This window comes from Diorhabda sublineata, chromosome 3 (genome assembly GCF_026230105.1).
Source record: "Diorhabda sublineata isolate icDioSubl1.1 chromosome 3, icDioSubl1.1, whole genome shotgun sequence".
NCBI lineage: Eukaryota > Metazoa > Arthropoda > Insecta > Coleoptera > Chrysomelidae > Diorhabda > Diorhabda sublineata.
This window is the reverse complement of record NC_079476.1, coordinates 25,632,204-25,648,684: the sequence shown is the minus strand read 5'-3', so window position 1 is coordinate 25,648,684 and position 16,481 is coordinate 25,632,204. Positions and strand designations below refer to the sequence as shown.

The 16,481-nt window shown below is 34.0% G+C and overlaps 1 protein-coding gene across 1 annotated transcript; it reads right to left on the bottom strand.

Moving 5' to 3' along the window:
* Window positions 1-848: 848 nt before the first annotated feature.
* LOC130442094 (uncharacterized) lies at window positions 849-3,823 on the bottom strand. The gene is made up of 3 exons (XM_056776114.1): window positions 3,755-3,823; window positions 1,848-2,084; window positions 849-1,456 (listed from the first exon to the last, which is right to left on the bottom strand). The coding sequence occupies exons 1-3, from the start codon at window positions 3,815-3,817 to the stop codon at window positions 1,214-1,216; spliced, it is 543 nt and encodes a 180-aa protein (XP_056632092.1). The 5' UTR covers window positions 3,818-3,823; the 3' UTR covers window positions 849-1,213.
* Between the last annotated feature and the right edge of the window lie 12,658 nt (window positions 3,824-16,481).

The window sequence follows — 16,481 nt, the reverse complement described above, 5'->3', positions numbered from 1 at the left end:
GTTTCTAACAAATGAAATCGTCGATCGAATAACCACACCTCGTATTTTAAAAATTTAGTGTTTCATTTTATATGTTAATCAAAGTTAAATTTATTACCTGATTGTTTAGTTTATTATATTTTAAAGTTTCACGGTGAAATCTACATTCCCATAACCCCAAACTAGATAGAAATGTCAAATTGTTTGACATTTAATCTATTTCCAATTGATTTTATGATGATGGTTTTATTTTCAAATTATGGTACATATATTTACGTAGTTTTAATTCTGGAATAATCGTCAAATTATTAGAGTCTGGCAACGCTGTAATTGGATTTGTAGAGCTGCCGTGTAAGCAAAAGATTGATTTTGATCTTTCTTGATAAAATTAAGTGGCGACCATCATAAAACATACGCAAAATTTATATCATTGTTAAAAAAATTTTAATTTTAACTTTATTACACAAATCATTTGTTCCAATTATATGTCAATGTGATAACATGAAATTAGTGTTTTTATAAAAAATATATTTGTTTCCTGGTACATTTCGCATTATAACATTAACATAGAAACCGGTTATTTCTGGCTGAGACCAGCTGATCAATATAAATACTGTAAACATTTGGCAAGGAAAATTTTTCGTGTTTAATCATTTTTATAGGAAAGTTTTTTGTCTGCTAAATGAAGCTAAAAATATAATTCAAATAACGGTTTTAGAGGATTCAATAGAATTAAGTTAATATGAATTTTAGAAAAATTCGTCGACGAATTTTTGAACACGTCATAGAGGTATGAAGTGACAAACGAGCAACGTTGCCAGACTTCGTAAATAGTAAGTCGTTTCAGGAATTTAATAGAAAACAAAATGTTTCATTGACAGTTTATTTATTTATTACCGTCTCATAAAATTAAAAAAGTACCCACACGATGGCAGCAACCAAAAACAATGCCATCGGGGTAATTTTTCTTGAACTATTTTTTTGAGCTACAGAGATGAATTGAAAAGTATTAATTTCTATATTAAAGTAAAAAATTTGCTCAAAGTAAACGCAAAGACTTGGTTCGAATTGACTATTGGTTTACCACTGAGAAGATTACCATCAACCAAATAGTCTTCTTCAAGAATAATTAAGAGAATATCCAGACGTATCTACTGAATCTATGAGAGAATTTTATCTATGGTACTATCAGTTACAAATTCAATCTCTGTAGCGGAATTTAACAAAAAATGTCTTATTGCTTCTTCGCGTCAGATTTAATGCCTCCTCTCCTAGACAGATTCCTACCTAAACCTTGCGGCACTTCTGGTAAAGCCGTGGCTTCTTCTAAATAATGACTTTCAGGCGTGGAATTCACGAAGGAATCGACTACTTCACTAATAATTTCTTCGCTACCGAAATTCCTGTTTAATTCGTAGTATCTTGGAGATTCTGCGCAATCGATGGCTTCATCTGATCTTGTACACGTGAACATTTCCTGCAACGAAATAAGTTTCATAGAGAACAATTTTAACATTGCAGCCGAAGTCTAAAGTTTTCTGGAACTGGCAACTCCGCCAGAAAAATTCAACGTCAACCAATTCAAAAAATCAATGCAGCAGTTGAAAAAGTTGTTAAAAAATATGATATTACGAATAATCATATTTCCCGATAATATTTTTCTTTTAAATATACGATGTGAAACAGTTATATACAAACATTATTTCATTTCCACATTGTATAGTATAATATTATAAATGATGTAGATTTTTTATATCGAATTTTTAAAAGTAAATTGCGTAAATTTCCTAGCTAATTATTATAAAAAAATACATTATTTGATTAGGATTTAATATATATAGAGTGTCTCGTAACAAATAACAGCTTACTTGATTGAAAACCGTTTCTTCTGGACATATGAAGCTCCATCTGAAAGTTTGGTTCCTTCCGTCCGAGTACGTCACTGGCAGACACACGTGGAATAATTGACAATCGTTTTCTACGTCAGCATAGTATCCATAATCCCGTCCTTCGCAATGGAAAGAATCGCTGATGTCTGTACGTATACTAGTTGCGTTGCTAGGGAGAGTTAATAGAGATGGCGGCGCCAGGTGTTCGGGAGTTAACTAAAAATAACAACAAATCCGAAATTCATTACTGTCGATAAACTGGACCGGACTCAGAGCGATGTCAATTATTTTTTATTATTAAATAAAAATATAATATATTCTAAAATAACTTCGTCCTATTGTATAAAACCAGGGCCGTCTTTCAAAACCAGTGAGGCCGTTTTTTAAAAAAAGGTTCTCAGTATATAAGATTACACAATATTTTAGATAAATGATGTTTTAGATAAATTTTCTCTTTCTCTTTTATACATTTTATTAAAAAATTAATTTGATAAATTATTTTTTTACTATTATTTGGCACTTAAGGCCCCTTTCAGAGCCTGGGGTCCTAGGCCTGGGCTTATGCGTAAAGACGGACCTGTATAAAACCCTTACAACTTCAGGGGGAAAAATTATAACAAAATTGGCCCCGAAAAACACGTAGAAATTACGAGGATGGTTCTAGAAGTACCTAGCCTGAGCTAGAGATGGCGGTAATTGCTTGAAAATGTTTGGCAGCCATTAATAGTGAACGTTTTCAGTGAATTTGTGTAAACATGGAAAAAATCTTCACATTTTTCAATAAATTCTGCGCATTTTTTGTTTCACAAGTTTCAGTTAATCTCTTCGGATAAGAGGTGGGGGAAAGTGGGAACCTTTTTTTGTAAAAAGTCCGGTCCTGCTTAACTAATTTTTATAAACTTGATGTTGATTGAAAGAGCTTTTAACCAGGAGTAGAAAGTATATAAATTCTACGCAATTTAGTCAACAACGTGAATGCTAGAGGGCGTTGTTTCATATATTTTAAATATTGTGATTTTTCTCGAAATTTTTAAATACATGCCTAAAAGTCTTTCAAAACAGCAAGAACAGGATGTCGATATCTTTTTTCTGTTTCGAGATATTTCGAGAAATGTTTAAAAGGCGGGAATTTTTCTTTAAACTTACGCTTTCTAGTGGTGAACCTAAAAGACTGAAAATAATTTCACGGGGTTACTTTTGTCATAATTTTTTTATTCTGAAGCTTTAATATAATCTGTTTTTGAGATATGGAAGACGTCATAACACTACATATCACGAAGTCAATACACAAACATCGGATATTATCAATTTTTTCTTTCGAAAGAATCGTAAGTTATGTATATAGACAATTTTAAATTGAAACCAAACCGTTTGAGCGCCACCGTTGATAGCTCAATGAGAATTTATTATGTTGGAGTCAAGGAAGTTAGGAAGATATATCAAAAATATCAAATATCGTTGTTTGAAACCTTCAAATGGAATTTTGCGCTTTTTATTATTTTTTTTTGTAAAAAAAGATCAATAATTTTGTTGATTTTTTAGAATTACTGGCTTTTATAATTTATTACCCTAATGTGGGGTATCGGTTGTAAAATAGTCTTAATTTTCTAAAAATTCTATTCCATTTATAGGGGACACTCCAAATGTTTTACCTCGTCGCCTTTTAGGGGTAGAAATTTCGGTCAATAATTTCTCGATTCCCGTCTGTATAATTTGATTTTTTTTCTCGAAAAATTGGTTAAAGTCGATGAAAATTTACAGTATTAGAATGAAATAATAACATTTTAAAAATTATAATCGGAAAATGAAATTAAGTATTAAACACCCTTAATTTCGGGTTTTGCTTTGTTTTAAATTGAAATAAAATCACAAATCACTGTACCCACCCTTAATTTCGGTGCACTGTTAACCAAACATATAAATATAGGTAAAACAAACACAGTTTTCATGATGGATATTTTTTGATGTTTCTTCAACACTAAAATGTCACTATTACGTGACTCTGAATTGGTTGAATAGTTTATATAGGATCCAAGAAAGGCAACGAGGATGGTACAATGAATTAATAAAGATAGAAAGACTACGTCCTGTCGGAAGGCATTCATTCGTTATACAAGGTGAACAATTTTATTATTAAATACGGATTTTTTGGCTTCTTAACAGGTTTTGTTCGGACACAGATCGGAAGTGCATACGAGGATGATCCCATAACTACTTTACCCAACAATTTTGAAAAAAAAAATATATTTCCATACCTTTTTTATAATAAAAATCGTCAACTTCCTCAAAATAGCCGATATCACCTCATAATTTTCTCTTTTTTCAAGTCTAGGAACAGAGAATAATCCGAGGGGGCTTAATCTGGTGAATAGGTTGTAAGAGGCAGCAATTTAATCTTTAAATCATTGAATTTGGCCGTTGCAATAACGGATGTGTGAGTTGGTGCATTGTCTTGATGAAACAACACTTTCTTCTTATCCAAATGCGGCCGTATTTGCTCGATAGTCAATGAAAATGATCCCGCGCTCATCCCAAGAAACCGCCGCCATTACCTTGCCTGCTAATTGAACGATCTCTGCCTTCTTTGGAACCGGTTCTCACTTTTCAGTCCATTGCTTTGATTTGCAAGGCGTGGTCTGGCGTGGCGTGTTGCTTGTGGGTTTCGATCTTCAGACAACGCCCCAGTAAAGCGGAAAAAAATCCTATTACAGCCACGAAACAAGCTCTTGAGAATTCTCTTTAACATTTTGGAATCGCTACCTCATATGGTAGACCACTGCGATGCTCAAAACAATGGTATGAAAAGGGAGAACCGGCTCCAAAGAAGGCAAAGACCGTTCCATCTGCAGACAAGATCATGGCGTCGGTTTTTTGAGATGCGCGTGGGATAATTTTCATTGACTATCTTGAAACAGGAAAAACTATCAACGGCGATTATTATGCGAACGTTTGAGCGAAGAAATCAAGCAAAAACGACCGCATTTGCCTAAGAAGAAAGTGTTGTTGAATCAGCTTACACATCCGTTATTACAATGTTCAAAATTAACGAATTAAAGTTTGAATTGCTACTTCATGCACCCTATTCACCAGATTTAGCCCTCTCTGTCACCAGATTTGAAAAAATTGACTCGGTGGTCAACGATTTTCCAACAATGAAGAGGTGATGTCGAAAGTTAATAACTATTTTGAAGAGCTGGACGATTCTTATTATAAAAACGTTATCGAAATAGTTTTTTTTTCCAAAATTTTGTGTTTTCTTTGTTGGGTCAGATACATCTTTGTACAAGCTGGTCTGTCGCATAACTGGCGTTTGTATTTTTTGATAACTATGAATTAAAGTCTCCCCTTTTCATTAAAACTTGTTTTTATCTATTTAATGTGTGTACAATGTTAATTTTTAAATTTTTTCCGAGTTCTAGCACCAAAATTCTATGTGTGTCTCGGGTCAAATACGTTTTATTGGTTAACGGACATTTTAAAAATGTTAGTAGGTCGAGACTTGTTCATTTTGAATTTTGAATTTTTATATTTGGTGATAGGGAACGTGAGTAGAATATACGAGAGAGCCTCGTTCCGTTTTAATCAGCACACCTCTAAAATTTTTAGATATAATGAATTTTGGTAACAACTAAAATTTTATTTCGTAAAAAAACTTGCATCGAGGTTTCGTTGGTATGCAATGCAAATTAAATACAAAAACAGTGGTTTTAATTATACGAAGGTGGTTGATAAGTTTATTCGCTAAGATTTAGGGTTGCACCCTTACAAAATTCAGTTGGAGCAAGCATTAAAGCCTCACGATGTTGGTTAGAGGCTTGACTTCGTAAACCTGATGATTGAGAGCTTACCAACGTTTATCAACATCTTGTTTTCGTATGAAATTTATTTTCATCTTAATGGACAGGTCAACAAGCAAAACTTTAGCTACTGGAGTGCATCCAATCCATAACACCAACACCAGAAACTCCTAGATTCGTGACTGAAGGAAGGTGGAAGCGAACGCGCAGTTACAGTGAATTCAGAGTTTTATGTTCAGATGTTAGACGAAGATTTCGAACTTCATTCGTGAAAATCTTCCTGGCAAATTGATTCCTTTGGCTTTTATGTCGTTAGACAGGTTATGGGGTTTGTCCAGGTGTTTAAACCGCGCTCTAGTGAGTACAAGGCACACACAGATAACGTGATCTGCAATTTCGTCTTCCTTCATGCACCAACGGCACTCCGGATCATTCTTGATGCCCATGGTGACGTCTCAGATGACAGGGTCCAGTTAGGAGTCCAGTCACTAGTCTGATTTCGCGTCTGTTTAGCTGGAGCAGTTGTTTAGTGAGAGATGAATGGGGTATAACTCTCTTGTCTCATGCCAGGCGTCTCCATCCATCTTCAGACGTGGTGGCAACGCTTTTGGCCACACCAAGGATGGGTTCTGGGCCCATTGGTAGGTTCTGGATCGATCGCAGTCTGGCGAGTGAGTCGGCTTCGTCGTTGCCTTTGTTGCCCGAGTGACCGGGCATCCAAACGATCTGGATCTTGCAGCCATCACTCACCAGACTAACTGTTATAGCTTGTATGGCAGTTCTGCTCTGAATGATTCGCTTATTTTGGGGTGTCCCCCGCAGAAACATGCACCGGCCAAGCCATTCCTCCTAGAAACGTCTGTGTACCTGGTCGTTCCATTGTTTAATATAGCGAGCTTGGAATCACCATTTTACTGCTCAGGATCAGTGATGTTTGCCTCCAAATCCTTACCAACAACGGTCGAAGGCTTCATTTGGTCGCTGCCAATAGTAAAAAAGTCCTTAACTGAATTTAGTTATGGACGTAGTTCAGGTTTCTATAACCGACCGAATTGACCCAATTTGAGATTAATCCGGATTTCAGGTAAATGGTAAATGAAACTCTAATATGAAAAATGTATTATGTAATTTGAAAAAAAAAATATTCATATATACAGAAACGATTATTATCAAATTTGACCCGATGCAGTTAAACACAAAAATTTGGAGACCTCTTCAATACCAAAAAGCTAGATACCCCGCAACTACTTCTAATCCCCTTTAAGGCCCAGATTCGTCCATATTTGGAGTACTGCTCGTACATTTGGAGTTTGGATCCCAAGAGTACCTCGATTCCATACAAAAGAGAGCAATTTGATTTATATGCGATACAAATTTGACAAGAAACTTGGGGTTTAGAAAGGAGCTTGTTTTACCAATAATACCACGACAGATGCGTTTTTGAGCTATCCACCACGATCCCACCTAGAGCAGTATCTGCAAGACCTGCTCGACAGGCAGACGTGGATCATATTCGTCTGCAGATGCTAAGGAAATCAATTTATTTCTTTGGAGAAGTGTAAGCCTGTGAAATCAGATACCAAGGCACTACAACCTACAGAGGTTCAAGATCAATATCCACGGGCATTTCGTTCTGGAATTACTTGAGTGTAATAAGGTTTATGTCTTTTATGCTTGCTTGTTTTGTTCGAAATGCTGCAACCTTATTTTGGGGAGTGTAAAAAGTTGCATTCCATATCGATTCAACTTATTTTGGTTGATGTGTTGAATATGGAAACATCTTGATGCTAGTGGGTTTATGAAAATTACCGCGATGTTCCCAATCTAGCGAATGGCATTTAAAAAATGAGCCGGAGCTGAAACAACCACGTCAAAGCTGGCGATGTTTATCGTTTTCTTCTATTACCGTGGTATGGCCCACTATGAATTAGTTCCAAAGGATCAAATGTCCAAATAAGGAATACTACTTAACCGTTTTGAGAGAATTTTTGGGTTTTTTCCACCGTGATATGCGCTGTAACTTCCAATAAGATTGTGATTGGTTTTTGGGTCAAACACGAAACAAAAGCCATTGCTCGGCTACCGTATTCTACAGATTTGGCTCCCAGCGATTTTTTTTTCTTTTTTAAACTCGAAAATTCAATTTGGGATGTATGTAGAATTGGATTGGGGATTAGTATGTTGTATTAACTCGAAATGAACCTATTTTGAAGAAAATTTTGTTTTTTTTTATCAGCTCGGGTCGAATTTGATCATAAAGTATAAATACCACTATTATAAATAATTCATCTTCCCCATAATCCATTAGATACTTCATGAACCCAAGGGCTTTCTTCGTAGTGGTGATCGTGCTGGGCGTGTTCGTAATAAATATTCTTGTTTGGTTCTCTGTCGTATTTTTTCAAATCCAAAAGGAATTTAATTTTCGTTATAGCTAAAATTGATAATAAAACAAGGAATATTTTTGTTTGTATACCCGCCATGTATAATTTGATTAACAAATTAATTTTGGATAGAATAATTTTGCCAATTAACAGCATTTGCACTATAGCTTTCATCCCTTTAGGCTTCTTTTTAAGGCCGACGGTTTTGAGAGATACCCCTAAAAATTAAGAAAGCTTCAGATGGTTTATCTATATAGAAGATTTTGAGAAAAGTTCATTTTATACCGATTTTTCTTGCAATACGAGGATTGTTCCAGGAGTTACCTGGCCCAACAAGGAAAACACAAAAAATTTGGGGAAAAAATCTATTTATTTTTCAACATAATTTATTTTTAACACCGTAACTTTACTCCCCAACGATTTTCAATAAGTTCAATGCCCTTTTTATGATAAGAATCGTTAAATAGCCATGAACTTCCTCTTCATTGTTGGAAAATCTTTGACCATCAAGCTATTTTTTCAAGTTTAGGATTATATTCTTGGTATTAAATAAACTTTTCCCATTATATATAAGAATAGAAGAAATATAACTAATTTACTGATAAAAAACAACGTTTACATTTTTCCCTACTTAATCCAATCAATGACTTTCCCAAATCAAACTTCCATATAATACCTTGTGCTTTTACTTTGTGCTCTTCCTCCAGGCTAGTGTTTCTGCAACACAAAACTAATATATCATAATTTAGTAGTGGGATTGTGGAAAATTAAACATCAAAGTGTACTAACTCTTATATATTACCGAGTTTTCCAATACTTATGTTTTAATCGTTTTGGACGACGGAAATTATGATAAAAGTATAACAATAATAAAAATTTACTCACAGTACACATATTTTTATATCGTTCTCGACCATAATTTCAGACCCAAACGATAAATACATGGGTATCGAAAGCTCGGAAATATATTAGAGTAAGTACACTTTGCCACAATCCTACCATACCACCTACCATAAATTAATCTACCGTGCTTTCAAGTAGTGCTGCTGTACTAAGACAACTAATCCACTTTATATATAAAATAAAACACTGCGATGTTTACATAGAGGACTGCGCATCCTTGCTCAAACGCTCTTTTTTACCTTCAGAGACAGATAGTTTACCTTCAAAGACAGACAGTTTATCTTCACAGACAGACAGACAGTTTATCTTCACAGACAGACAGACAGTTTATCTTCACAGACAGACAGACAGTTTATCTTCACAGACAGACAGTTTACCTTCACAAACAGTTTACCTCAGAGACAGACAGACAGTTTATCTTCACAGACAGACAGTTTATCTTCACAGACAGACAGTTTATCTTCACAGACAGACAGACAGTTTATCTTCACAGACAGACAGACAGTTTACCTCCAGAGACAGACAGACAGCTTATCTTCAGAGGCAGAAAAACATTCAGTTTACCTTCAGAAACAGACAGTTTACCTTCACAGACAGACAGACAGCTTATCTTCAGAGACAGACAAACATTCAGTTTACCTTCAGAAACAGACAGTTTACCTTCAGAGACAGACAGTTTACCTTCAGAGACAGACAGTTTACCTTCAGAGACAGACAGACAGTTTACCTTCAAAGACAGACAGTTTATCTTCACAGACAGACAGACAGTTTATCTTCACAGACAGACAGACAGTTTATCTTCACAGACAGACAGACAGTTTATCTTCACAGACAGACAGTTTACCTTCACAAACAGTTTACCTCAGAGACAGACAGACAGTTTATCTTCACAGACAGACAGTTTATCTTCACAGACAGACAGTTTATCTTCACAGACAGACAGACAGTTTATCTTCACAGACAGACAGACAGTTTACCTCCAGAGACAGACAGACAGCTTATCTTCAGAGGCAGAAAAACATTCAGTTTACCTTCAGAAACAGACAGTTTACCTTCACAGACAGACAGACAGCTTATCTTCAGAGACAGACAAACATTCAGTTTACCTTCAGAAACAGACAGTTTACCTTCAGAGACAGACAGTTTACCTTCAGAGACAGACAGTTTACCTTCAGAGACAGACAGACAGTTTACCTTCAAAGACAGACAGTTTATCTTCACAGACAGACAGACAGTTTATCTTCACAGACAGACAGACAGTTTATCTTCACAGACAGACAGTTTACCTTCACAAACAGTTTACCTCAGAGACAGACAGACAGTTTATCTTCACAGACAGACAGTTTATCTTCACAGACAGACAGTTTATCTTCACAGACAGACAGACAGTTTATCTTCACAGACAGACAGACAGTTTACCTCCAGAGACAGACAGACAGCTTATCTTCAGAGGCAGAAAAACATTCAGTTTACCTTCAGAAACAGACAGTTTACCTTCACAGACAGACAGACAGCTTATCTTCAGAGACAGACAAACATTCAGTTTACCTTCAGAAACAGACAGTTTACCTTCAGAGACAGACAGTTTACCTTCAGAGACAGACAGTTTACCTTCAGAGACAGACAGACAGTTTACCTTCAAAGACAGACAGTTTATCTTCACAGATAGATAGACAGTTTATCTTCACAGACAGACAGACAGTTTACCTTCAGAGACAGACAGACAGCTTATCTACAGAGAAGTTTTTTTGGAATCCATTGTGACAGGTGATGAGATATGGTTTTCGAATAACACGCCCGAAACGAAACTTAACTCAGTTTGGGACAGAAATTAATGCAGATTCATATTATTGAACTTTGCGAAACAAACGAAGAGACATGCTGACTGACTGACTCCTGGAATTATTCTGATCCAAGACAATCCCCATAGAGCACGACCTAGCATCAAGTGTCTTTCATCTTTTCCTTTAATTGAATCCGTGGTTTTGAGGACGGCGCTTCTAAACTGACGTGGAGCACAGAGAAATACATTTTAAGAGGATTGAATTGCAAAGCTTTGTTAATAGATATAAAAAATACCTCAATCGTCAAGGTGATTATGTAGAGAAATAATCCGTATTGAATCTTAATTTTGGTAATAAAATATCCTGTCGTTTCTTTATTGCCCATTGGAGTTCGAAAAAAAAACACTCGTAGAAAATCGTTTTCCTGCGATACCCTCGTATAAATTGACAATAAGAAAAAAAAACAAAATTATATTAACAAATTTTATTACAAAATATAGTAAAAATCACAAAAATAAACAAAATATATTTGTTGTAGTAATCAGATACACTCAGTCTTAGTTACGAGGGATGATAGAAAAATTAGTTGCCTTATTATTATTAGGACACATAGATTACAGTATCAATATTTTTTTTCGATTTTCCGTTGAGAAATTTGAATTTTTGTGCAACATTCCGCGGGTTTCTCGTCTTTTATCATACCTCGTATATAAAAATATCATTGAATATTGACCGCAGAATCATTTTGGGATATAAGACTTCTGAAAACGTCACCGCGTAGACAGTAAAGCGAAAAGGGTTAATCCCGAAGCGATTGAAGTGTGTATTTCTAACTTACACTATAATCATGTTTAATATTTATTTAAATCTACGAGGGAGGACCAGAAAATAACCGGTATTAAAACTAATGCATTTATCCTTATGTTTCAACTATTTCTTTTTGTACCGGGTGAGCAACTAAGAACTACCATCATCGAATATCTTATGATCGGATTATATTACAAGCTCCGTTCTTGAAATATGGCCAACGGCTCTTTTTAGTTTCCTACCAGGTGCTGAAACCCTTTCCTAGTTTTTACCGTGATCTTTGGAAGGTTTTGGCATTAGTGACTTTCTATACTTTGATTTTATGTTTTAACTGGATCTTCCTTCCGATTAGGACCAAACATCCGCTGCTATAGCAACGCTTTTCCGGTTATTATCAAGTCCCCGTAATATATAGTGTGGATCAAAGTATTTAAACAATAAAGTTGAGAAGGAAAGTTTTATTTAAACTCGTTAAACGGGTGGTATTTGATTGAATTTCTGTATTCTTCACCTGTTCTTTTCCAAGCGTCATGCATCCAATCGTCTTCGATAACATGTGTGTGCTTATAATCAGTGTGCTTCTTAGTGTATTTAGCTTCTACCCACAATTTGACAGCGCTAAGTAGAAAATAACCGGAAGCTATTAACAAATATTTAAATTTTATAGCGACGTTAAGTATTTTTATGAAAATCAATGTTTTAGCAACCAAAATTATCGTTATCATCATCGCTTTTCCGAATCTTAACATTTTCGAAATAATATTTTTGGGACCTATTTGTTGTTGCCTTTCCAGTGCTCGGTGTTTAGCTGAAAGTCGAAATAATATATGAAATATTCAGAATCGGTATAAAATTTTTCAAATATTACGAGGACGGCTCAAATTTGACCGAGACAAACTCTGTAGATGGCGCGTTTGTATCTTCTGAAGATCATGGTGTGAAACGGCGTTAAAATCCAAAAAAAACTCGGAAATCAATTCGATAGTGAGGGCGTGATTGAACCGCTGTATATAATTAGACCAAAGTGTTCAAAGATGGCCGCGAAATCGACGAGAATGATCGCTCATCAGAGTCTATCAAAGACAACCAGGTCCGCGGTAAAATTAATACCATATGTTCGAGTTACTAAAAGAAGCCTTCGAAGATCAAAAATACAACACTGGTGACGTGTTGTCAATTGTCAATTAATGTGTTAGAGCGTTCGTCTCGATCTATTTGAACAGCCCTTATAGAAAGCTGTAAACTGCGAGTGGAAACTTTTAATTTTTGGATTACTAGAACTAGTGGCTTGCAAATATGTTTTTTTTTTCAACAATATACACTAACAGGCACTAAAACCTATGATTTTATCACGATTTGGCGATTCGGATTTTGTATTATACGAGTAGATGGAATAATTTTCAAAAACTTCACCACAATGGCCAGACTTACGAAGGTTGCTAATTCAATTTAGACATCTGGCAACACTGATATGAATATGTCAAAAATGATATAGCCATCAAAAAATTTGTTATTTTCTAATATTGAACGTACCCAGAACGTTTTGTCATACGAGTGGTAGTTGAGTTGTTTACAGATACTTTGAACATCCATCTTGGTCAAAAAATGCTACCCAAGGATTTTCCCTATTTATAGTGAGTTAGTTTTTATGTCTGTCAGTGTATGTATATTGGTTATTCGATATGAATAAATAGAAATCATCCAGTTTCAGCTTTTCTGATTTTAAATAAAAATTATATACTACCTCAAATATAGCTCCTCATGCTTCTCTTGTTTAAAAACACAAAATTAGTCACTGTAAATTCAATTTAAAAGAATTTTATTAGTATTAATTTGCATAAAAAGCAATCAATTCATTATAAACAAATATTTTATTGAGTTAGTACGCTTTTTATCGATTATTAAACAAAATTAATGCTGGACGAAGAATAAACTATTTTAAATATTTTCGTCTTGTTTGGGTATGTGGGGTTTGGCCCTGATATAGGAATAACTTCCTCTGCATGAACTAGAATTGTTATTATTGTTAATTACATTGATTGCTCACCGACCACTGTCGCGAGAGCAGTAAAAAAGGAAAATTTTGGACTTAAAAAAAATTGGATTTACCTACCAAACAGTATTTGGGATCATAATAGGCTTATTTGGGTCAAGCTGCGGCTGTATCATTCCCAATCGTCGACCAATTGGGTGGTGAACAAGTTCACCGCAGAAAACCGGAAACAACGTATAATCGCGCGTTTCCGTTTAATTATAATATTCGATCATGGACTGACCAGTTTTGATATTGTTGAACGTCATCTGTTCAAGATCCCTTTGTATAGTAACTATGAATGAATAGAGTAGTTAAATCGATGTTGATTTATGAATTTTTTTCTTTTTCATTTAGAAAAATTTGTGAAATGAAAATACCAAAATATTTTGAAAAATTTTTTATTTCAATATATCCTAAATTAATTTCGATAAATAATATAAATTAAATGTTTTTAAAATTAGAAGTTGGAACACACAAAATAAATACATTCATTCACCATTTTCTCTACAATGTGCATCATAATTTTTTATATTCCGACCTGTTTTTAAAATCTGATAGGTCTCCTAAAGATTCTGGAGCTAATAAAGCTAGAAAGTAGTGACAAATCAATGGACCAAATATAATATAGCATGTTGTACAAAGACAATAACAAATTACTTAAAAATCAAATGGAATATAACTGGAGACACTCCAGGGCTAAGAAAATCCAAAAGATTCATATCAGGTAAGAACTTTGGTAAGATCTGCCATTTTTTTTAAGATGGCGGCCATTTTAATATTTCAAATGGATATTTCTCGAATATTTTTCAAGATATTTTGACGAAATTTTAAACTAACGTGTAATTTATGAAGTTTCAACTATGTTTGAAACTTTGTTAAGATCTGCCATTTTTTTTAAGATGGCGGCCATTTTAATATTTCAAATGGGTGTATCTCGAATATTTTTTAAAATAATTTGATGAAATTCAAAAGTAATGTGTAATTTATGAAGTTTTGTCTATGTTTAAAGTTTTGTTAAGATCTGCCATTTTGTTTGAGGATGGCGTCCATTTCAATGGGTGTATCTCGAATATTTTTCAAGATATTTTGACGAAATTTTAAGCTAACATGTGATTTATGAAGTTTCAACTATGTTTGAAACTTTGTTAAGATCTGCCATTTTGTTTGAAGATGGCTGGCCATTTTAATATTTCAAATGGGTATATATCGAATATTTTTTTAAGATATTTGACGAAAATTGAAACTAACTTGTAATTTATGAAGTTTCAACTATGTTTGAAATTTTGTTAAGATCTGCCATTTTGATTGAAGATGGCAGCCATTTTGATATTACAAATGGGTATATCTCAGGTATGTATCAAAATACTTTGACGAAATTTAAAACTAACGTGTTTTTTGAAGTTTTAACTACGTTTGAAACTTTGTTAAGATCTGCCATTTTGTTTGAAGATGGCGGCCATTTTAGTATTTCAAATGGATATATCTCGAACATTTTTCAAGATGGTTTGACGAAATTTGAAACTAACATGTAAGTTATGAAGTTTCAACTACGTTTGAAACTTAATTGAGATCTGCCACTATGTTTGAAGATGGCGGCCATTTTAATAATTCAAATGGGTATATCTCAGGTATTTATCAAGATATTTTGACGGAATTCAAATCTAACGTATAATTTATGAAATTTTAACTATATTTGAAACTTTGATAAGATCTGCCATTTTGTTTGAAGATGGCGGCCATTTTAATATTTCAAATGGCTGCACTTCAAGTATTTATCAACATATTTCGACGAATTTTAAAATAGATTTGCAAAATATAGAGTTTTAAATGTTTAATACAAATTACTAGACGCTCTTCCGGATATTTAGGTTGTGCCAGCTCCAAATTCTTTGTTAATAGTACCTCAATTTTCTCTATAATATAGTTGTACTTAGCTCCGTTAGCATGTACGAGAAAAAAATCTAATTTTTTGCGATATCAATATATATCTATATAGATATAGTTTATAAATTTTTGTTGTCGGAATATAAAATATCAAAAACATTTGTACAAATTTCAAAATATACAAAAAAAAACTCTTGTGCGCAAATGTGCAAAAAAATACAGTGCAAACATAACAAAGCAAAATACACTATAATCTAAAACTAAGGCAAAAATGGCGAGGTGTTTGCCGAAATATGGAAAACAATCGAAGTTGAGGTAGTATAATAAAAAATATTCTAATTTCAAAAATTTTCCACCAAAATTTTTGAAAATCTCACAATTTTTGAACAGTTTCCAGTGATTTTTTTTTATTATTTTCATTTTCAGTTTATGAATAGATCGATGATTAAATTGTAACTAAGATTAGTAGTAATGTGGACATTGAAAGAGAAAAAGGCGACGACGAATTGAGTTCAGGAAATGCAGGAGAGAGAACCAATAGAAAACCCATGGCAAGATAGAGATAGATAGATGGCCATCAAACACCAAAGTGCACTCCAAGCTTTCGAATAACCACATATTCATTGTTTTTATCAACGACATTCGTAACGACATAACCTATCAAAATTTAACGTTATTCGTAACAACCCGGACGGATTTCAATTTCAAAAAACAATTTAATAGCAGCAAAGTCAATAAATTTCGCATTTTTATTTTGAAGGTTGTTATTCGAATATAATACGTAGTAATTCTAAAGCCTGGAAGACATATCAAAATATATATATCAAGGTAGGATGACCAGAAAAAAATAACTGAATTCACTATACTTGAGTGCTGGGACTGAGCTGGGATTATCAACAATCAGCGTCAATTTGTAACAGTGAAAAGACAATTTGAGAAACATAACAAACTAATTTTGTATAAATATTTCTTTATTCCATTGGTAATCTTATTTTTTCATCGCCTCTCGTATAATGACT

What these genes read in the sequence shown, in the direction of transcription:
- LOC130442094 (XM_056776114.1), bottom strand. Translation starts at nt 3,817, where the DNA reads ATGAAAACTGTGTTTGTTTTACCTATATTTATATGTTTGGTTAACAGT. An exon ending in ACAGTGCACCGAAATTAAGG is followed by an intron (nt 2,085 to 3,754) that starts GTGGGTACAGTG and finishes TGTTATTTTTAG; the next exon opens with TTAACTCCCGAACACCTGGC. An exon ending in AAGAAACGGTTTTCAATCAA is followed by an intron (nt 1,457 to 1,847) that starts GTAAGCTGTTAT and finishes ATTTCGTTGCAG; the next exon opens with GAAATGTTCACGTGTACAAG.